This window comes from Vidua chalybeata, chromosome 7 (genome assembly GCF_026979565.1).
Source record: "Vidua chalybeata isolate OUT-0048 chromosome 7, bVidCha1 merged haplotype, whole genome shotgun sequence".
Lineage (NCBI taxonomy): Eukaryota > Metazoa > Chordata > Aves > Passeriformes > Viduidae > Vidua > Vidua chalybeata.
The window spans coordinates 13208967-13232075 of record NC_071536.1 but is presented as its reverse complement, the minus strand read 5'-3'; the positions used below and the strand labels follow the sequence as shown (position 1 = coordinate 13232075).

Sequence of the window (23109 nt, the reverse complement as noted above, 5' to 3'; positions counted from 1 at the left end):
ACGATATAATTACAAGAAGTCCAAAATAAGGCCCTTGAAGTATTCTTTAAATAATTACATCATAACAACCAGATACTATGGCCATCACTTCAACGGAATACTGTATGAAACTCCATTTCCCTTTTTTTGCCAGACTAACTCTAGTGAAGCCAGCCTGGGAAAATACAATGCATGCATGTCACAGTTACCAGATAACTACTGATATTGTTTTGCTTTCTCCAGCTCCAGACAGGGAAACAAAATACACTTTTGTGTTAGTATCTCCCAAGGTTCTGTATGAAAGCATTGTTCTCATTTAGAATGATAGAGTGAGGGAACACTCTCACAAATGGATCCACTATTATCCACATCTATTTCCTGTCATTTAAATATAGGATTTATCTATCAACTCAATATAAACATGCAACATTTTGGCTATAATTAGAATAGACAATCATTCCTTAAAATAGGAGTTAAGTCTTTTGCAGCATATGAATAGAAAAGCAATATAGAGACAGATGCATATCTGCTTTTGATTTCACAAGAAAAAATTCTTGTAATTGTTTTTGAAAACTTTCTCAGTTTCAGCACAAACACTGAAGACTGATCTTGCTGGGGCACTTACTATCATGAACAAAACCAACACAACACCAAGCCACATTGTATAAAACCAAAAAAGCCTCCTTTGTTCTAAATGTAATTTCTATAGATTCCTACCTACAAGAGCTGAAAAGTTAATTTAACATGAATCATCCATCAGTAGTATCACAGAGACTAAGTGCCCACTGAAAGCTTAAATTAAAAAAAAGTAATTAAGAATTTTAATAGTAGAGATGCTCAAACCAGTACATTTGAAAGCAAAAGGTCACAAAAACACTATCTTAAAGCTACACACACTATAGTTCAGTTCAGTGATTTATTGTTCACAACTCAGCAAGCACATTGTTGTAGGTTTTTGGAATAAGTTATTTAGTGGGAACAGGTAACACAAGACTGGACACAACCCCTAGATAAGTACAAGGACTCCACATCAGACTACCATCACCAGCCACTTAACGTGTTATTTCTGAGCAACCACAAACTGCTGAGGGCAATGTAATTATGAATGCTCTAATTTGTAGAAAACCCATAATCAAGTGTCAGTTGATTTTTTTGTTATTAAAATTTTCTTCTAAAAAAGTTTTGTTTTGTATTAAGTCATGGGATAGCCCTCATTTTACCAGTAATACTGTAACAGGCCATGCTTTAGTGTGGCACTTCTTGAGCCAGTATAAGAATTTCCCCATCAAAGCTGATAAAGCATGGAGGAACTTAAATGCATTTTACATGGTCCAAGTCCAGTTGTCAGACTTCATAAGCACAACACTGCACCACTGTATATCATACATTCACAGATTTCCTCAGCCATCAGTCCAACTGCTGGAGGCTTTGAATTTGCTTTAGAGACTGTGAAGCAATGCTTGCATCTGCAGTACACAGAAAAGCTGAGAGAAGGGCTGGTTATTGCAGCTGTATTTAACTGGTGACAAAGGCACAAGCACGACACACTCCTTACATTACACACCAGTAACATGCTGTGGGTTATAACATCACTTTTGCCTCTTGTGCAGAAAGAAAGTGTCCCCACACAACATGTGCTGCTTCACTGCAGGCTAACCTGGACACTGTCCAGCCAAAAAACAGCACAGGCAAACTGCTTTTGACTGGGTTCCTATCTCCAGCTGAGATGGTGATCAGTTTATTCTCATGAATGAAAAATGTCTAAATATCTCAAATCTACCAGAGGGTTACAGAAGAAAATGGCACCAGCAGCATCAACTGATATCCCTGTGAGCCTGCAGCTTTAACAATGGCCTAAGGACCCTTGGTGGGAGCTGTGCTGAGCAGCACCCTGCGCTGTCAAGCTGAAGAAGTGCCCAGACCCACTGGCACAACACACCCCTGTTTTCCTCTGGGCAGCAGGTTTGAGCTGTGCAGCAGCAGCGCTGGGGACACCTAAAGCTCACCTGTCTATAGCAAAGCCTGACTCTCAGCCTTAGTGCAGTCACACAAAGATGCTTCCACTCATCTCTTCAGCTTATGTAAACAGAGATGTTTATCTCCCTAACAAGGACCTCTTCCCAAAATGTAATTTCTAGCAGTCTGGTTTGCTCCAAAGCACGCCAATAACTGTATAATTAGATAATAAATGTATAGACCTTGCAGTAGCAGTGCTCATGGTTTTGTTAAGCAGTCTCAATCTGTTCTTTCAAAGAGAAGGCTCAAGTTACTTTTAAAAGTAAGTACAAGGACCACAGTCTAAACCTCCATACTCCATTCATATATTTATGTTGGGATTTGACATATTCTGACCATCAATTTCCTCCCAATACCTTTTCCCTTTTCAACATGCCCCACTCTGAGAGTGGCACAACAATGAAATCAGATGGAGGGAAAGTACACAAGCAAGCCTGTTTCCTTTGGAGTCAGTCACTTCTCCCCTTTTTCCTTTCATGTGCATCTGGACTCTGTATTACTATTTCAAGACTTGCTCCATTATGAAATTACTCTTACAGATATTGTAAACAATAACATAGTTTACAGACAATGAATGCTTGACCAGGATTTCTGTGCAATGAGAAAGCAGTTCCAAGAAACTGAACTATTCTAGTGCCCTCCAGCATTTGCTGAAAAGCTTCAGGAAATTAAAGATTTTAACTTCTCCTTTGTGTAATGAGGAGTCCTGAACACAAGACTGAAAATGGCCTCATTTGCAGAAGGAAAGAAACAATTGCCTTACATTACAGAACCCTGTCTGTGTGCTGTTGGATCAGAGGTCTGGGCAGGTAGGTCAAAGATTCAGGTCTCATTACATTTTTGCTTTAGTTTTTCCTTCCTCTGATTTGGCTGGGCATTTTCACTTCAAACACAAGATCTCTAGGACAGGAACTGTTGTACACAAAGGAGACCTTTACACCTAGGCCAGGTAGCACTGGTTTTGGGCAGAGCTGGTTGGCTGATAAGTCTCAGACAAACCCCCACCCCAGGTATTTAAAAAACTTAAAATCTTCATGAATTACGCAGTTTTTTAGCTGTGCCTAATGAGTAATAGGATAGGAAAAAAAGTACCTTATTAAATTAAACTATAGTCTTTTCAGAAGTTCCAAATTAAACTCACTATATAGAAATTCATCTAGTATCACCTTTGCAGCATCTCCTTTGAGAATAGTTTCAAACGGTACAGTTGTAAAATTAAAATGGGAGTTTCAAAGACTGTGTGGCCTGACCTGTTAAAAAAATAAATAAACTATATACTTAATTAAAAAAAAAAAAAAAAACCAAAACCACAATGTTCTATCTGCCTCTATCACATGGTTCCTTACTGATAATGTATGGGTTTCACTCATCTAAGTATTCTAAATGACAGAGCTTGTACTACTTCATTCAGGAAAATCATTCAAGAAGGGAGATTTCTCTGCCAATAAATTATTCATGACAGATCTTGCACATTAAAAACCACCAACTTTCTCTTCTGACAACAGCAGTAGTGTACTTATAAGGCTTCACATCTGTGGTTTGAAGAGTTGTAAGTACTTTATAAGTGCCAAAGAGCCCTAGTAGGAGCTACCAGCAAAACACACAGCAAAGCAGATAGTCCAGCAAAGTCTGAGAATGAGCAGGCAACCAAGGAGAGCTGAAGATCCCCCAATTCCCTTTCATATGAGACAGAATATCCTCATTACTCTCCAGAATCTCCTGTGACCTATTTCTTGGCCCTAAATTTGCTATCCTCTCCTCCAATTTAATCTTGAAGACTATTTTCACCAAACAACTTTAAGTGGGAATGTGCAGGCTCCCTGCATGGGGCCGTGGCTGCCAGGGGAGTGTCTGTGCTGTGGGATGAGTGTGACAGTGGCAGGGCTGGCACCCCTCCTTGGTGGCCCACTGGCATAGCCCTGAGGCAAGCATGCTCAAACACCCTTTTCTCCCAAGAGCTGCGTGAAAGAAACACTCTCAGAGAAAGAAAAAGGTAGGAGGCTCCACATTGCAATTCTGCTCAGCCTCAGGAAAGAATGCACTGTGAAAGTGCTTTTCTTCCCCAGAAGATTTGGCTGTAACTCCCTGGGAGAAACGGATCCTGTAACAGCCTTGCTTTCTTAGATGTTAGTGGCAGTTTTATGAAAACATGTTTCACTGAACTGCTCTTCTAGCTGTGACATAACCAGGGTGACTCTCCTGTCTGCCTGGAGCGCTGAAGGTGAGAAGGGTTTCTCCATTGTCTGTGGGAACATGAGGAAGCAGGAGGGCTGAGTCAGGAAGAACCAATGACTTTATTCTGGAGCATGTTGATATCAGCCCAGCACGCAAATGGCATCAAATCCCTTAAATCAAAAACTAATAGTTGTCTGGCTATAAAGACCCAGAATGCCATTAAAATTAATCAAAAGCTCTCTAACTGAATGGTTAATGTGAGAGAACTTGCCCAAAAGAAACGAACAATTAACTTTTAATGTACTATACTATCAGGTTGGGGTTCTTTCTTATTTTCTTGGAATGTTTAAGTCTAGAGAGAAATATGGTCACATCCTTTAAAAAGGCCATTTGCATTTATAATGTCACATATCACCAGATTATGTTTTCAAAAATATATATTAATTTTTTAACCAACATTGCTTAGCTTGCACTTGTAAAAATACCTGCTCCACATGTCTTTTCAAAGCTTGTGTTAAATACACTTGCCAGAAGTGTTACTTTTTCCACAAATTGATTTAAATAAGTGGCTTCAACAATGGAGCCAGTTCACACTTGTGACATGTCACCTAAATTTACTCTTGGGGAAACACTCCAAATATGGCCCTGGAGTCAGAGCCGCTCACATGCAACAGTTGGTAGGCATAGAGAGAGACACATTATCACAGAAAGACAAATGTAGTCTGATGGGGAGCTGCAGTTCCTCAAACCTTCTAGCAGAAGGCCACTTCTCAGCACAGGCCAGAGACACACCAGGGTGTCCACAGGCCTCCAGCTCCTGGCACAGAAATACCCTGGTCTCCTGCCTGTCCCATGTCTTATCTGCCAGCTCCATGGAAATGTTTCAGGTCATCAGCAATGGTGTACAGCACAGAAGAATTGTATGTTTAACTACATCTTTCCACTGGTTAGAACTGCTTAAGTATTGCATCACACCCAGTGACTATCCTGCTGGCCATTTCAACATAGACCTAGAGAGTTGTTTAGAGCACTGTGGGGTCATCAAACACTTTGGGAATAGAGATTCAATCCACCAAAAGAAAAAGGAAAAACAAAACAAAACCAAACCCAAAAAACTTGACATCAAAAGTTTAAAAAAAACAGATTTAGATATGCAAAGCTCTCTACATATAATTTTAAAAATGAATAAAATATAGCTTCAGACTTTGGATCAAGTATTTAATTTCATTTCCAAGAAGCTCTTATGTATGCTTATCAGGGAGCCAATTTTAAGGACAGTTTAATCTTCTGCTTAAAAGAGAACTGGAAAAGTTATAATGCGAGTAGGATTCCACAGTCTACCTTTATGGATTTTGAAGAAAAATCAAGCCTCTGCCAGGTACTATGAATTTAAAGCTAACAGACCTTTGGGTATCCCCCACTCTTAGAAACACAAGTTCTGCCTTTGCTATCACTTAGCCAAGTTTCACACAAGGCTGGAATAATTTGGAACCCAATTCAGCAAAACCCAAACTTTCAGCTAAGAATGTCTGTAAAGCATTTTTTTTTTTTAGTAAGCCTAAAACAGATGTCTTTCATCATGTGGGACATTTTAAAAAGCTGAATACTATGTTCAGGTGTGGCTGCTTACAGAAGTAACAGGCAAGCTGTGCATCCCATCACATGTTACTGTCTCTCAGGCTCAGCTGAATCTCTTATGCATAAATGCTTACTTAGCTCAAGCAACCATAAACCACTGCTTATTAATTTAAATGTTAATTTTAAACCACCAGAAGTTTTGCTGGGAGCAAATGCAGGAAAGAAGCAACTCTGTATATAGTTATTTATACCTTTGCTCTATTCAAAATGCAAATACCAGTGAAATGGCCTCCTACTTTTCTTACTTATCCCTTATTCCTTTACCCTGATCATTTAACCTTTTGTTTTATTTTATTTTTTATATATTTCTGGTAGAAATAGCATCCTTTCTGTAGTGTTACATGACCCGAAACCTCTGTTTCATCTATGAGTAAATAATCTGTCTCATCTGCGAGTAAATCAATTTTTCTTGATAAAAATATCCTTCTGCAAATGATATGATCTGGATATGATCTACAGCTCATGTGAATTATATTCATAAGATATGGAGACCCACAGAAGATATGAACACTGGCTGCCAGGGGAATAGATCATGTCCTGCAATGAAAGAAAGATTATTGATAGCTTAAGAAGGGCACAGAAAGCTTTACTGAGGGAGTGTGTGGAAGTGAATGCGATGGCCAATCCTGGTATGTTTCTTCTCTACTAGGAGGCTGAGGTGATCAATCTAATTATCAAAAACCTCTTTACCAGAAATAGAATGTAAGTGCTCTGGTTCAGAAGGAGCAGAATGTAGTAGGCTCAGGAAGTATTTGTAGAGCCAACTATTTTATCTGCAGCAGAATTTCCCTTGAGCAGCAACTCTCATTTCTGCGAGAGCCCCTGGTTCGATACCCTTGGGTCTGTCAGGATTTTGAGTGGAATGAAACCAATGTTGTTCTTGATCCAAAACCAGATAAAGTGCAACCCAGAAGGGGACTCAAACTCATTTCTTAACAATTAATCCACAAAGGCTGCAGGTTGACAGAAATTTATCAACTCACAAGAAACTTTTTATCATTTCCTTTCCATTCAGCTCTACCCTTAACAACATGGGGGACAGTCCTTAGAGTGACACACCACAGATACAGATGAGCAGCAAAAACCACTTCTGTGGCATTTTAATCTTGCTCAGCTCTGACCTCTGCAGCCAGGCCAGCCACGAACACAAGCAGCCCCAGAGCCTTTTCTACCCAGGAACTACCTAGTGTCCATCACAACACTCAGATCTTACCTGCACACTTTCCTTCTCTCCTTTGCCTGATTCAACCCCCAAATACAGAGGTAAGGAGAAGTACACTGGCTACCCACTTGCCAAGGGGGCTCCAGATTGCACATGGGTCCAGAATCAGGTACAGAACAGACTTTAAAAAGAAACAAATAAAACCAAAAGCTGATCCTTAAGGATCATTTCAGCACTAGAACCCAGGAGAAGGAAGTCTACTGGAATAGCCTGTATTCAATAGCACAGAGAAGAAATATTGGAGATCCTACATAAGAGAGGTTTCTTCCACCACGCTGCAAGGGTCCCTTGCAAGGTATTACACTCTTAATTTCATCTTGAAGTCTGTTTCAGCAGTTGGTGACCACTATTATATATATTTTAATATATATTTTTTCCCACCATTCCCAAACTCACACTTCTAGCCAAATAAATGGAACATTTGCAAGTTGGCCAAAGTCCTACAGTACAGTTATTTACAAGGGTTCTAGCCAGTGTTCTCTCATCCACAAATAGTCCCTTGCACTTTTGTTAAACAGTAGCATTACTTACACAAAATACACTTTGACAGGGACTGCTTATTGAGGAGATAAAGCATCAGAAGAAAAGCAGTGTTTATTGTCATAAGCATGTCACAAGACCAAGGGTTTGAATGGGAAGTTGCTTCTCCATTTACATGGACTGGATGCACAGAAAGAATGCAAACTTTAAAGGTATTAATGAACATCAGAGAAATCAGAGTCTCGAGCCAACTTTCCAGTTGATGTGAACCAGTGCAGCCCCACTGTCTTCAACTAAAATAAGCCTTATGCTACTGAAACATTGCTGTTTTCTGGAGGAGGGATTGTTATTCCACATGCAGAGATAAAAGGGAGCTGCCAATGAAAGCCTTGGCAAAACAAATAGTTTGCTGCCCAGCTAGTATGGACCGGTGCAGCTGCACTGTCTTCAGACATAGAGCAAGGTGCTACACGATTTGGCCTAGAAACTACAGAGTGAGGAAAAAAAGAGTGGTCTCACCTGCCCATTGCTTAAAATAGCTGATGTTAAAGTTCTGCCCAACCCTGGTTATCAGCATGGTCACAGAGCCCCAGCTCTTTGAGTAGCATGTTTTCTGTATGCAAGGGGATCACAGCAGGCACAGTGAGCACAGGCAGAGTTGTCAGTTGTAGAGTTGTCCTCAGGCTTTTCTCTCCATGCTCCACGTAACTGGAGACAGCCTTTTCATCAGTGCTTTCCTTCCCCTTCCCTACTAGCTTAACTCATTTCTCCAACACATAGAGGTTTTCCAGCTGCTACACAGAAGTCATAATCCAGCTGAGAACTTCACAGAGAGAAAATGCAACAACAGTAGACCACATTATTGTTCTTGTGAAGGAAAATGGAACCAGACTATCCTCCTCCACTGGAGAATGTACAGCCCTCCAAGTTAGCTCTTCTTAAGGTACAGTTGTGTAAACTGAGCTGCAGTGGGCAGCTCAGCCCAACTACTTCAACTAACGTCTTTAAGTGGAGCCCTTCTGTGGCTCTTCTCTGGCTCTCTGCTTCAACTTCCATGAGCTGCAGCACATGGGCTGAGCCCTAGCCAGCAAATAGCTCTAGTCGTGCCACACAGATTCCTGCTCTGGGGTGAAGGGCTCTGCAACAGCCAAGCACATAAAGCAAGATGCCTGAGGTTTGAGCCAGCTCTGGACAACATGAGCTCCAAGGTCAGACTTGCTTTCTACTCTTCCCCTCCTGCCCTCCCCGGTGCAGCAGTTCTGTTATTCTTCCACCGCTCTGTGCACCCCTTCCCCTCGGCCAGAGGCAGCATGGCCACCAGGCTGCCCCGGGAGCGCCGGGGTCCGCAAGCAGAGGAGGACAGGCGGGACAGAGAAGCGGAGCAGACTTGCAGCAAGGACAGCTCCGCACAGAGAAAGCGGGAGCTCCGGGTGCCCGGGAGCAGCGGCGGGGCCCAGGGGGTGGGGGCTGCTCTCGAGTCCTGACGTAAAAACTAAGCGGGGCTGCTCGCTCCGCTTCTTAAGGAGCGCGGCGGCGGCAGCGGACTCGGAGAGTCCTGCCCTGGCCGGAGCGCCGAGGTAAGCGCTGAGAGCTGCGGGCGGCGCCGGGGCGGGAGCGGAGCGGGCGGGCGGGAGCGGCTTCGGGCGCTGCCCGGAGCCTCGGGAGCCGCGCGGGACAGCCCGGGGATGCTGCACCGGAGCGGGCACCCAGCCCGGGACCGGCTGAGGCAGCTGCACGGCCGAGGGACTACCGTAACGAGAGCTCCAAGTTAGATGATAATAACAATTTAACTGATTAACTTTTAAATTATTATTGTAAGGCGTTATCCATGCCGGAGAGTGGAGCAGGAGACTACACTGCAAGGAGAAGCAGGGATAGGGGGAGGGTGGGAAAAGTCAGAACCAGGAAGTGTAAATAGCATTCACACACACACAAACTACAGTGTAAGGACAGAAAGATCAACACATTGGAGGGCGTAGGGGAGGAATTGCATGGAAGCATTCACCACATGCACAGGTAAGAGATTAATGAAATCTGGCGTTACCTGGGCATCCCCTCCAGCTCTCAACTATCTAAAAAAATACAATCTTGAACCTTGTGGAAGACTAACAGCACAGTGCTGCCTGAGTATGACCAGACCATAGGGACTAGTGGCCTTTGCTACTGGCCCTTACTAATGCCATGCACATCATACTTTCAAGGGCACTGATTCTCATATTAATTCCGTACCAACTCCTTGCCCAGGGCTGTCCCCTTGCTTTGACAAATCCAGAACCCTCGTCGTAGCCAGTTTTGAAACTTACAAAGTTTAGAATAAGTGCTGGGGAGCAGAAAATGCAAAGCAAGCAGTTCAGTTTTTAACCTGTACAAATGAGATGGGCTCTGTCAAAGTTACAGAACCATCATTTAAAGGATTTTAGTATTATTATTTAGTATTATTAGCTTGCTTTATTATTATTCCTTTGTTTGAACAATCTGTTGTTGTTGGGGCTCCCCACCCACTGCCCTGTGTCTGTCTCTTCACCCTCATGGTCATATTTGAGACTGCTAAATTGCTTTGAAAACCAGAAACTTTATCAAGTTAACTATGTCCCTTGAAAAAGTCTCAGTAAACAGACATATGTGCATACTGCATGGCACACAGGTGTCTGTGCCCAGTGGAAGAGCTATGATGCACAAACAAGAATGCAGTAGTGACTCACAGGATGTTTTTGGCTTGCTTCTGAGAAAGCAATCAAAGCCTGCCTTGTGGAGTAGGGTACAGAAGAATGATGTTTCTTGGGGATCTTGGAAGCAGCAGGAGGACAGCCCTATTACTACCACCACTGTCATAAGTGACATCCACTAGGCAGAGCAGTGTGGGAAGAGCAAGCTGTCCCTCTTTTGTTCCTTAAATGCAATGTTCAGGTCCAGGGCTGCCAAGCCAGCTCTTCTCACAACACCCAAACTCGCATTAAAAAGTGACTGTAGGTAGCTGGGGAGTAAAGTCTGAATACCTCAAAAATATTCCCAGAACCTGACCAGGTAGCCAGACAGGGGGTTAGGTAAGAATAACATTGCTAGACTGAAATCTCTGAAGAGTCCTTTAGGTCTACAATGAAATATATTCCACAAAGCAGACTACTCTTCCCTAGTCTCACACACAGGCTGTGCCTGGACTACTTTTCATGTACAATCCCTCTGCACATCAATATCCTGCCTTTGGCATTTTTCTTCATATAGCAAAGGAACACTTTTTCAGAATCACTCACAGAAGAGACTTTCTACACAAAAAGCCAGTTGCTTATCTAGCTCATTAAGAGAAGTAGCTTCCCACCCACAACAACCAAACTGAAAATGTACAAGCATGAATACTCAACAGATCAGCACATACATTAAATAGAATTTTGTCCTAAATGCTGATCTCAGATTTAGCTCAGTTCCACAAATAGGTTCTCCATATGCCATGAGCTACACTAAAAACAACCCCTCAAACTTGTTCAATATCAGAAATGCTAGAAGTATGTTAGAAAACACAACAGAGAAGTATGTACTACAAATGAAATCTGATGGAGAAAACAGGGCTTTTCTGTCCACAAAAGGTAATCATTCTCAGAATTTCTACCTATCCATTACAGATACTACTTAGCAAATGTCACAGTTTTAACTGTCAATTCTCAGTGATCTGCAATACACATCTATACTTTTAAATATACATAAATACATCTCAGTACACAAAAGACATGGACCTGTGGGAGCAAGTCCAGAGAAGGGCCATGAAAATGATGAGGAAGATGAAGCAGCTGTCCTGAAAAGACAGGCTGAGGAAGTTGGGGCTGTTCTACCTGGAGAAGAACAGGCTCCAGGGAGACCTTGCTGCAGTCTTCCAGTACTTACAGAGGGCCTATAAGAAAGATGAGGACAGGCTTTTTAGCAGGGCCTGTCGCAAGAGGACAAAGAATGATGGTTTCAAACTGGAGGATCAATTTAGATTAGGTGTAAAGAAAAAAATATTTTACAATGAGGGTGGGTGAGACACTGGAACAGGCTGTTCAGAGAAGTGGAAGATGCCCTATCCCTGAAAACAGTTCAAAGTCATGTTGGACAGGACTCTGGGCAATCTGAAGTGGTAGAAGTCCCTGCCAATGGCAGAAGGTTGGACTAGAGACCTTTAAAGGTCCCTTACAACCTGGACTGTTCTAAGATTCTATATGCATGGGTACATGTTGTACAATACAGCTGCTATGGGATGGCTTTGCTATACCCTCTTTTCAGAACTGTTCTGCCCTTTAGCACCTAAACCACTCCTGGTCAGTGGATGAATCTGAAACCTGCAATAAATAGAACTATTAAAACACATTTTCAACAAATTTTTCCACCTGCTGTCCACTGAGCCTTGTGATTCTGAAGACTATTTTAAAGGGCTCATAAAATTTTGAGAAAAGCAAGACTGCCTAAAAGCTTAAATTATATAAAAAGGAATGGATTTTTACTGAAAAATATTTGGGATCTGTAAAGCAAAAATGGCAAAAAACTGTCAATATTAAGTACTTCCAGGTAAGACAGTTCATCATTCATATCTGAGGATCATTAAAAATTTTTACACATGCTTCTGCTGCACAGAGCATTGTAACTCCTCTAGTATTTATATACATGCAAAAAGCATACACAAATCTTTAAGGAGCAGAGAAACAATATTTAAGTGCCTTGCATATCATGTAAAGTAACAGGATTTTATTCCTGCATCTAAGAGTGAGACTTTTGCAGCTCTTCTTTGTTTTCTTATATTTCAGTGACATAATGGATCTTAGAAGCAGAAGAAGAATCCACTGCACCATGAGACTCACCTGCTCTCTCTTACTCATGGCAGTGTTCTGTGTGACACCCTTCCTCTGCCGTAGTCAAACTGATCCACTGGCTCTTGGGCGGGCAGACCCCCAGTGCTGGGAATCCTCCTCGGCTGTATTACTGGAGATGAGGAAGCCTCGCATTTCTGACTCTGTCAGTGGCTTTTGGGACTTCATGATCTTTCTGAAATCCTCAGAGAACCTGAAACATGCGGCTTTGTTCTGGGACCTGGCTCAGCTCTTCTGGGATATCTATGTGGACTGTGTGCTCTCCAGAACCCACGGGCTGGGGAGAAGGCAGCTCTCAGAAGCTGCCAGAAGCCGGAAAATGGCTACTCTGCGTTCTCAGTCCACAGGGAGAAACCAAGGTCACTAGTCCTTTATAATATGCATCTAATAGGCAATAATTAGAGTCTAGTGGGAAAGAAGAGTTAAGACCTATTGTGCTATGTGGTAATAATACAGAAACAGAGGACAGTGCTGTGCAAAAACCCCCTACTCCTCCCAGTGAAGTGTAGAGCTGTGTTTATGTTCAATGTGATTTCAGTAAAAATTTTACCTCCAAACAACCTGAACTAACAACAGCTTTTAAGTTTCAGTTTGATAGGGCAGGAAAAGCAGCAGAAAGTGTAATACAGGAGGATTCAAACAAAGAAGGTAGCTCAGCAATTGAATATACCAATATATTCTTCCACACCAGCATTTTTACCACAGTTGTGCTATGAAGAGGCTAGTTCTGAATTCCCCATTCTGAGAGGAATGCATTGCACTGTGCTGTTGGGGAGAGTGGCAGCCTTTTGGCAGAAGGGTGAAGGTGTGTTTACTTGCCATCTAGCAGTCAGCCACTAGCTACTTTTCATTTCCATACTGGTAACTTTACCCAGCACACAATGGAAACAGACCTCAGATTTAGATGCATGCAGGCTTTCAGACACAACTACAGCTTCAGGAAGAACACCACTACCTGTGACACTAAATGCTGCAATTCCTAGTCTCCAGGTTCCCAGCCCCCTCTCCATATGCATGTCAATTACCATCCTAATTCCCAAAAGGGAGACAACAGTATAGCTTTTCCTAAATCTCAGTCCCTTCCAAGGCTTCAATTCTGAACCTGCTACTAGAGAATATCCACTTTCAGATATGAGGTAGCTGCTATAATTTGATGGAGAGGTTGAAGTGTTGTTTCCATCACAAAAAGTGTAGTGCATGAGCCCACAGTGAGAAGGCAGAACTGCCTTTACACTTCAATGGATTGAGACCCTTATCTCCACTTCCTAGAGCAATGTCTCAGTTATTAAGATATTTGGGGGGTATGTTCATGGAATAATGAAGAGCCTCTCTGAGCAAGTACCCATTAGAGTGTCTCTAAAAAATGGACTTGAACTCGGGGGTTCTTGCACCCCAGGGACAATACACCACTGGACCATCCCTCTCTTGGCCACAAACCTTAAACATTTTTGAGAATTGAAAGCTAGAATCTGGGACAGGAAGGACTGAGAGGTCCTTACCCTATTACCTACAGGCAGTATCCTGAACATTCAGATAGGAGTTGAGTTTGAATCAATCCTCTCAGACTGAAAAACCCACACACACAGGGTCAATTTCTAATCTATGAGTCAAACAACCACTACGTGCAACTTAAAAGCAAGGGCTGGATCCTATTCTGCTCTGCGAGGAATCTGAGCTCTGACTGGATCTTTACTGTGTTAGCATGCAGCATAGAACCTACTTCTGGGTTTCCAAGTGGTCTTAGACATCACACAGGAAACAAGTTGCTCAATCCTTACCAGACTGATGCACTTTTGGGTGCAAACAGAATGCAGCTTTAGACACACAAGGCAGTAGTATTGTCAAAAACTGAGATAACCTCCCAGGTTAAGGCACTCAATTATTTTTTTGTTTGGGATTGCAGCTTTGAATAATACCTGTCTAAACCCCCACTTAGCCTTTTGCTTACATCTGGCTCTACATATCTATATCACACTGTGATTTGCCTATACAAAGAGCTTTTGTTCTAGTCAAGATTAGAGTAACAGTCTGATGTATTTTGAAGAATCAAGGGTTTTGTGATAAATTCTGAATATTCTTCACTCTAATACAGAGAGATTTTAAGTACTAAGTATTCACATCCTCTTTGTTTTGTGAATTTTAATCAGTTCATCTTGTTTCTTCGTACAACTGATTAACATCAGTCTGTTGCAGGCAGCTTATAGTAGTGGCAGCCTAATTTATTTTTTTTAGAGAAGCTATCTAACTTCTCATCCAAATCTCACAGTTTCTTAACAAAGCCAGCTGTTTTAATTTTTGTAACATGTGGTCCAACTGCCTTATTTCACCAGTGAAAGTAGAAATCAATTGGTAATAATCACAGATAGAAATAGCATAGCAAATGATGAGGAATAGATTTTGCACTTGTTATGCATAGAGGTACAAACCTGTTTTCTCAGCCCCATGAGCGGCACTAATTACCTTGTGTACTTCACATCTATATGGGCAGGTATAAATAGCTTTCCGTAGGCTTGTTCAAGAAATCCAAAAATAAAGCAAATTTTCTTGTTTTATACTATTACTTTTGCAACAGTTGATAACTTTATTGCTTCATACCCAAGTTTTTAATCTTACTCCTCTTAAATAGTTAAAATTTCAATATGTTTGGGGTTTGTTTTGTTGTTTTAATTGCAAACAGGATTATAAATCAGGAATGAGGAGCAATCTGCAACCTGCATTCTCTATAGCTCCTTAAGCATATCACTGAATTGGAAAAGCAAGACAGATATCTGAACTTGGCACAGAAAAACTGATGTTAAGGTATTACTAGTATTACATTTCAGAACTAATGGATAATCTTCCTTGTGAAGATTGAGAATCAGGAACTTTTCTAAGGAGAAAAAAAAAGTCCTCCAAGCAAAAAACCCCAAACAAGGCTACTTTGTCACATCTTAGAGGCACTTTCACAGTTACCCATACTTGGTCCTCCTGGGAAAAAAATCTCTTTGAGTGTGCACTAAGAAGTGGGAAAAGTAGCTCAGTTCCAGACTTACAGATTCAAACACTGTTTTCTGGACCAGTCTGGTCCCTCCAGGCTTTTGACTGTATTCACAGTCTGAAGATACTCTTAAACTCCACACAATCCATGAAAAAGACTACAAAATCAGAACAGCTGAATATGAGTAATCTGACAAGCTATCTTAATCTACCTAAAATCATAACTCAGCAGCATTTCAACTTCCCTAGATATTCTTCAGAGAATTCTTAATCAGCTTTAAGTAGAGACAAGTTGGGAGTGTTTTTCAGATACCTGGCCAAGCTATCTTTAATAGCTCATCCCTTTTCCCTAAAAACACCCAAACACTATGAAAAACAGGTTTCATAAATGCATTTCCAATCTATTACAACACTGTAGTTACATTACAATTATAACAATTCTAACCAAAATAAGACTTTAGAACCATAAAGAAAACATAGCTTTTATACTCACAGCAATCTTCTTGAAGAGCAGCTGTACAAGAAGATCCTCCTCAAGAAGCCACATAGCACATCCTCCCTAGAAACATCTGAATACTACAGATACAAAGCTCTGCCTCTTTTCTCCTTGCCCAGCAGTCCCACTGCCCCTTACCACTCAGTGGCCTCAGCTGTGCACACCTCCCTCACAGGTGCAGGTGATTAGGCTCAGACCACCCTTTGCACCTGGCCCAAGAGAGACATAAGTTCCTGTCCCAACTCTGCAGGGTGTCAGGGCGGGTAGTGGAGCAGAGGCTATTGTACAATTGAGGTCTGGTAAATAAGCAGGTATTGTGTTAATCAGTGACTTCTTCAGAAGACATGCATGTCTAAAAGAAAGAAAACCAACCAGCTGCCTTTTAGAGATCATCGCAAAGAAAACGCCCCAAAGTTCCTCAAGGAAATAACAAATGTGCTACTAGACAGTGTGAGAGATCTCACCCACTGTGCAGAGAGGTTGATAACCTCTGGCCAGTGGGGTAGTAGGATTCTGAGCAGACTTAAGCACTTTGATTCTGCTAATTACAAGTAGAAGAGTTTTATAGGAAGACTAAAGAAAAAGGTCCATACTAGGAAAAGATCAAAGTGACTTGACACTGAAAGGCAACATGCAAATGGAGGGATATGGCTATCACCAGAGCAAGAGGCCTGAGGGCAATGCTGATAAAATAGGACTACCAACAACTAAAGGCAAAGGAAACATGGATGTGGGAAACTGAGTATTCAGCTGTTCTTTGCTGTTTGGAAAGTATTTACTTATATGCATTTTTATGTCACTTTTCAGGGACATTTTCTCATATTCAGAGGTCACCAGTTCTGAAGAACAAAGAGTCATTTGAAGATTTAATAAGTATCCATATACATAAGAATAGATCTATATTACTTGGAAGAATCATTGGAGAGCTAGGAAAAAAGAGGAAATTACACATTTAGTCTAAGTTTCTGATTTGTAGATAATTTTAAACTATTTCTCTTTATGTTTTGTATTTTAATCCCCATTGATGTCAATTTATGTGGTGGAAGAAGGCATGAACCTCAAGCACTACATCTCTGATTAACTTGGACTTATGGGTTTTCTTAATCACCTATGAATTAAGTCTCCCTACTAAACTGCATGATTTATAAGCAGTTGTCTACTTTAATCTATGTGTATATCAGGCTTTTTGTAATACATGTGATCTGTTCAAACTATTGTCTTTTGGGTGCTAACACAGGAAATACCTGATCCTTCAATAAAACATAGATGAGCAGAGAAGGAAGTTGTCAAAAAACCTCCACTGGCTCCAAGACAGGATTAGAGAAGAGATGGTGATGTTTGCTTGTATGCAGAGCTGTACACTTGTACAGAGCAACCCCCTGCTCAGAGACATCATCCTACTAAAGAAAAATGGTACATATTTCTACATGAAAAGTACCCTCCAAGAATGTTTTCAGTTTTCCAGTAAAAGGGTTAACAGATTTTACCAGCTCCTCTGCTTTCACTCTTAAAATGTTTAATCACAAAAATTCTCATACATAACTTGCATTTACTTCTTTTTTAGTTTACAAGTTCTTTGTAGAAAAATCAGTTTCTTCTGACTCCTATTGGTAACCCTAGTAGGCAATTTGACATTAAACTAATGCAAAACAACTTATGGCAGGTAACATTTGATTGCTTTTATGGTATAAATTATTTCCATTACCTGACTGGCTGAATGAAACCACGAATTTCATCTTTCCAGGGCTATTACATTTAGTTGTTCATTCAAAGTTTCTTTCCTTGAGCATGTAGCAATATTTGGTGGGTTTTTTTTTTTTCTTTTTCCTAAATGCCCACAGAAAAATGGGCTTCCTGGTTGTTAATCAACTTGCAGAAATATGTTCAAGTCACAAAACGTGTAAAGAAATCTTGAAATGGTTACTGGCATGAACAAAATAAGGCTTAATCACAGTACCATTGAGGGAAATCCTGACTTAAGGAAGCAAATAAGAATTGTATGAGGGCTAGCAGCTTCAATGGTACTGAATTTGTGCTTCAAGTTAAGCATGCAGCAAACTATTTAAATGTTTAAGAGAGAACACTAAAGCAGGATAAACACAGGAACACACAGTTTATTGTATTCAGCAACAGACCCCCAGCTGCAGCCACAGCCTGTGAGAGTGCTTTGCTGCCACATGGGAGGGCAGCAGGAGCATTGTTACAACAGATCTGCTCTCTCCTCTATTGATGTTGTTAATTAATTATATTATTGTAATATATCCAAAAGCCTTATTTTTGCAACTTTGTATCAATATAAGAGACTCTTCACTCACAGTCCCTACAGCTAGCAAAGACCAGCATCTGACAAAGAGTGTGAAGGGCTGGATGCCTCAGCCCAGGAGGATTGGTATTGGAGTAGAGCAGATGTTACCTGTTCCCATACACTCCCAAGCTCTAGCAAATGTGAAACCAGACAGATTATCTGAACACGTCCTCTTTAACTGAGTTGCTTTTCCACAGGGCCCTTTGGGCAGTTGTTAGTGCTTCCACTTTAGATAGGTCCCACCTGCAACAACAGGATCCCTTAGGCAATGGCTCATGGCAGCTTTCTTCCTCCCTTCAGACAGACAGAAATACCACTATGGACCAAGACAATATTTAGCTTAAATGAACTCACAATACTTCTCTGCTTCAGTAAGCTTCTTAATTAATAAGCTGTAGCAAAATTCAGCCTTTCAGGCAATGGGCAGGAAAGGATGTGGAACCAAGACTGATAAAACAGATCAATCTCTAGGATAGATCACACTATCGAGAACATTTGGAAATTGCTGATGTAAAGAGGCAATCTGTATTATTAATTGTACTGAAATAAGAAAGGGGATGCAACTAACTACGTGTAAACCTGCAAGTGATAGAGTGCAAGTGATAAAAGAGTGTCTATATTAAAAAACAACAACAACAAAAAAAAAAGCAAGGGCTCTCAGTTTGAGATGAAAGTTGATCTGCTATACAGGAACATTTAAAAATGTCACTGTGTTTAAAGACAGGATATTGCCTTCTACCACTGTTCCTTATCAAATTCATGGCAGATCTTTGTGTGAATAGGATTGTTTTTACAGGTACTGTTCCTGGCTTACTGTTTCTCAGTCAGAGTGTGTCAGAAGAAGGATGGGATGAACATGTCTGATGGAAATTCCCTCACTGTCAGTTGAACTGAATAACAAGAAAATAAAGACCTTGTGATTTTGTCCATTTCATCTTACAGGGATCAGTGAGCTAAACAACTGCTTCTTAGCATGGAAAACAATTCTTTAATCTTTACATAATGACATGAAAAAACAATTCATGGTAGTTCAGGAATATCTATGTGTAAGAATTTGTGTTCCGGGTCTGTTTAATGTTGCTTCAGACCAAACCAGCATTTGTCAGTTGCTATTGGTTACAACCAAGTTTAATTCAGATGCACACACTAGAAGGAGATTTAAAGCCTCATCAGAAGCTGATGGGTATCTTCCCATAATCAACAAGTAGGTTCCTTGGATTGTTGTGCTTGTCTCCTGGCACTGGCTTATTGCAAAAGCTTACTACTAAGCTTTCTATCTCACAGCATTTATTATATAAATGCTATATATATAATACATAACAGTATTTATTTATGTTATGATATGAGTATATCCACTTTCTAATTACCTCGTCACTATTTGTTCTCTGGGGCTCTCCTTCCTCCCTCAATAAGTTTCTTTTTTTAAATTTTCACCCTCTTTACTCTTCCTTTGCTAGAGACAAACCACTTGTTAGCTTGCAGTAGCATACCATTATTTCTTGCTGTAAATTCTTGAGTATTTGCAGTATGTGTAATTCAGGCCTCCTTTGACCAAAACTAGCAGAAAGAATTAGGAATGTTCATTAATCTCACTACCACAGTGTAAGGTCTTTTAAGAAGATGGTTGAGGTGCTACAAACAGAAAATAAGATTTCTAGCCTCTTTAATGAGTCAGGCAGTCCCTTTATCTTGATGACTATAACTCATTCTGAAAAATACAACACAAGGAAAATCTGTGTGGAAAATCTGTGTGGAGTTCTGCTAAGCAGCTTTTCTTAAGCCATATGCTTTTTATTAGCCTTTTCAATCACATCAGCCTAAACACTCTTTGATTAGATATGAAACAAAGCTTCAGAAAATTTACCTAGCTTTTCTCCCAGAACTTCCAAAAATATTTTGTTTTCACCCGAATGAAATTTATTTTCTTTGTAATCACAGAAAAAGTCCTGTAAAAACTTGGACTATTTTTTTTCTTGGAAAGCTGGTATTGTTTCAGTGACATAACTAAAGTCCTTAAAAGTATGCAAATTTTCTTGAACCATAACTGGTTTTGAGCACATACAAACAGTTATTTACTATTTTTATGCACCTCCTGCCAAAGAATGATAGTAAATAACTGACTGTATATTTTTTTTCTCTCTGAAGTGATACTGAATAATTTCAATTTCTCAGGTCTTTAAAATCCTTCCGTACATTACAGGGAAAAGCTTTTTCCTTGTTGCTGGCATCAACAAGAAATACAGCACCATTCCAAAGAAGTAACTCAGCCATGGGATATCTACAGCTAAAGAGAGAGAAATGGGCAATCGTTTGCACTGCTGAGGAAGTCACAGCACGGGAGCTGGAAATCACCAACAGAAAAGGAATATAGCCCTCTGGAATGTTCCAGGTGAAGTCAGTAAATGCAGAAATATGTCATGCTGTATTATTACAGGCAGCATCTGAGGTACTTTAAAGAGTCTCTTTTAAGAGACATGGCATCAATTACCTTAAGTAGTTCGGTGAAGTTGTAAGGTGAATGGTAGTTTCCATCATTTACAAGCTGGTGAAATTACTTCATTGATGAGGTCAGAAAAGGACCTGCAAACTTGCTCAGCTGTAGAGAAGAACTCCTGGTGCAAAGCAGTTTCTTGGGCTGAAAAGTAGAATAAATTTTAAGTCTTTCCAAGCTTTTGGACGCTGCCAGAGCACTAGAAAACTCTTAATCGATCTCTAAGATAACACTGTAAAAGCACCAGCTTTTTCTGTCATATTCCATATCACATCCTCATTATCAAAAGTGAGGCATCCTGAATGTTGAACAAAGCTCTGCTGTGTAAGACTTTTGATTACAAAGGGATTTTGTACTGCTGGAAGTCTCTTAGGACTAGAGTTATAGTTACAGTGTCACAGAAGTGGCAAGAGCAAAAACCTCTCACAGCCTCACCAGTTTAAGTTTGCTCCTTAACTGACTGCCAAGACTCATTATCTCCTAGGAGCTTTGACTCATCCAGTTCCAAATCAGTCCAACATTAGGGGCTATATTTGGAATATGCTCTACCTTACTATATAGAATAATACTGCAAAGGCTAAAGCAAGATTCTGAGTTTCCTCTGAGGGTTACATGATTATGAACAATATTATGGAATAAACAGGATTAAGGTAAGAAGACAGTGACAAGATGACTGGAGAACTTATACCTGGTTTGGTTTGGAGAGACAATGTATCCTTCAGTTTCATCATTAGCAGGTCCAATTCCTCTCTCACTTCCTTCTCATCAGGTGGTATCTGCATTGCAGCAGGAATAAGAACTGTATTCCCCATTCCACCAAGAGAGTTTTCTGTCAGTTTAGGCAGATATGTTTGTTTCTCTTTTGCTTGTTTATGCAGTCCCATAAAGGGTTTGTCACTCTGCAGAGACACTGACTCCAGTGGGTCATCTGAGAACATGAATTCCACTGCAGTGGGAACCTCAGGTGTATGTAAAAGCTGCATTCTATTTACAGAATTTGGGGGATTCAAAGATTTCCATTCTGCACATGTTCTGGAAGTAGGCCTTATTTGGGCAGGATTTAATTCACTCTGCATTCTCCTTTCCAGCAGAACATGTGGATTTCTTGGCATTGTATTATGACACTGTGCAAAAGAATGCTCTGATGACTGCAACATGGTCTACAATAGATAAAACACAGAAAATACATTGTAAAAGTAATGGGTATTTCAGTTTGCCAGTAGTACTAAAACAGTATTGCAGAAAATGCTACTAAAAAGCTGTGGGGGGAAAATATGTAAACATTTTCTGTGAAACAAGGGCTTTTTAAGAATCTCAGAAATAATTGTAATTATAAGAATCACTATTATTGAAAACAAATAAAATATTTTCTATAAGATGTCTGTATTACATCCCAGTAAAAGGCAGCTGTTAGGAATGACATTTATTCACATTGACTCTTCTCTGAAGAACAGACTGCAAGGAAGTATCTAACACTTCTGTTGGAAACTCTTATTGGAATATTCATTATTTTCATTGCAGTAGTATTTAAATGTGCTAACATAGATATCTGTGCTAGATGCCAGATATGCAGAGAATGACAAGAAAATCCCTACTGCAAAGACTTTACCTGCTTTATCTAAAGAGAAAAATCTAAGATGACTGCAAATACAAGTGGAAGGTGCATGAAATGGTATTAAAAGTGGTGGTCTACAAGAAAAGCAGTTGTTAGTGTTCAGTAATGGCTCATAGCTGTGACAATTCTTGATATATATGTCACTATACCTTTACTTCTTCCTTCATGTGCTGCAGCGTCATTTGCAGGTTTTCATGGCTTACTCTCAGTCTTTGGAGTTTTGCCTCTATTTTGCAGTTTTTTTCTTCCTGGCAGTTATGAAGAAATTGCATTCTGTCCTTCCATTTGTTGAACTGCTTCTTCATGTACCTACCAGAGATACAGGAGGGTGGGACTTTTGCTAGACCAGACATACACAAATATATGCGTTCATGGAGATGAGCAAACACTTTAGCATAAACTTTATCCCCTTTACTAGTTCTGGAAATTTTTGTCAGCTTTGGGATTAGAGGCTAATATTTCAGGAGCTGGGCTGTATCCATGGAATTAGCAAGAACATGAGTATTCCAGATGAGGAAATATGAGAGCTGAATAGAACTGTGGGCAGGAGTGAACCTTGCATCTTGGGGTTTTACCTTTCCCACAAAGGTGGCTTCAACAGGAGAGACAATAGCAGTCCCTCTGTATAAAAGCAAACTACTTATAGCAACTCCCTGACTGTAAAAGATTTCCATTACATGCCTGGGCAACAATGGAGTAAAAGCAGGTTCTGCCTCTTTGATAGAATTTCTTCTTGCTCGTGGTATTCTCTGCAGTTTCTTTACTGATACCAATAGCTTCTGCACAGGCCAATTGTCCTTGAAAAAAAGACTGATTTTTGCAAGCAGAAGTGCCACCTTCCCATGTACAACAGAGATTTAGAAATTACCTACTCAGAGCAC

At 40.5% G+C, this 23109-nt stretch overlaps 2 protein-coding genes across 2 annotated transcripts in view; one reads left to right on the top strand and one right to left on the bottom strand.

The window, feature by feature from the left end:
* DYTN (dystrotelin) overlaps nucleotides 1-23109 on the bottom strand; it is a 54215-nt gene that overhangs the window by 15477 nt on the left and 15629 nt on the right. The window contains 4 exon segments of the mRNA XM_053947360.1: nucleotides 20611-20666; nucleotides 20669-20757; nucleotides 21302-21773; nucleotides 22378-22537. Of these exon segments, the coding sequence (XP_053803335.1) occupies nucleotides 20611-20666; nucleotides 20669-20757; nucleotides 21302-21773; nucleotides 22378-22537 (777 nt within the window).
* On the top strand, nucleotides 12290-16773 carry FAM237A (family with sequence similarity 237 member A). Its single transcript, XM_053947091.1, has 2 exons — nucleotides 12290-12704; nucleotides 16625-16773. The coding sequence occupies exons 1-2, from the start codon at nucleotides 12290-12292 to the stop codon at nucleotides 16771-16773; spliced, it is 564 nt and encodes a 187-aa protein (XP_053803066.1).

Coding starts and splice junctions, on each gene's coding strand:
- FAM237A (XM_053947091.1), top strand. CDS start 12,290: ATGGATCTTAGAAGCAGAAGAAGAATCCACTGCACCATGAGACTCACC. Junction 12,705..16,624: donor GTCCACAGGGAGAAACCAAG/GTCACTAGTCCT, acceptor GTCACTTTTCAG/GGACATTTTCTCATATTCAG.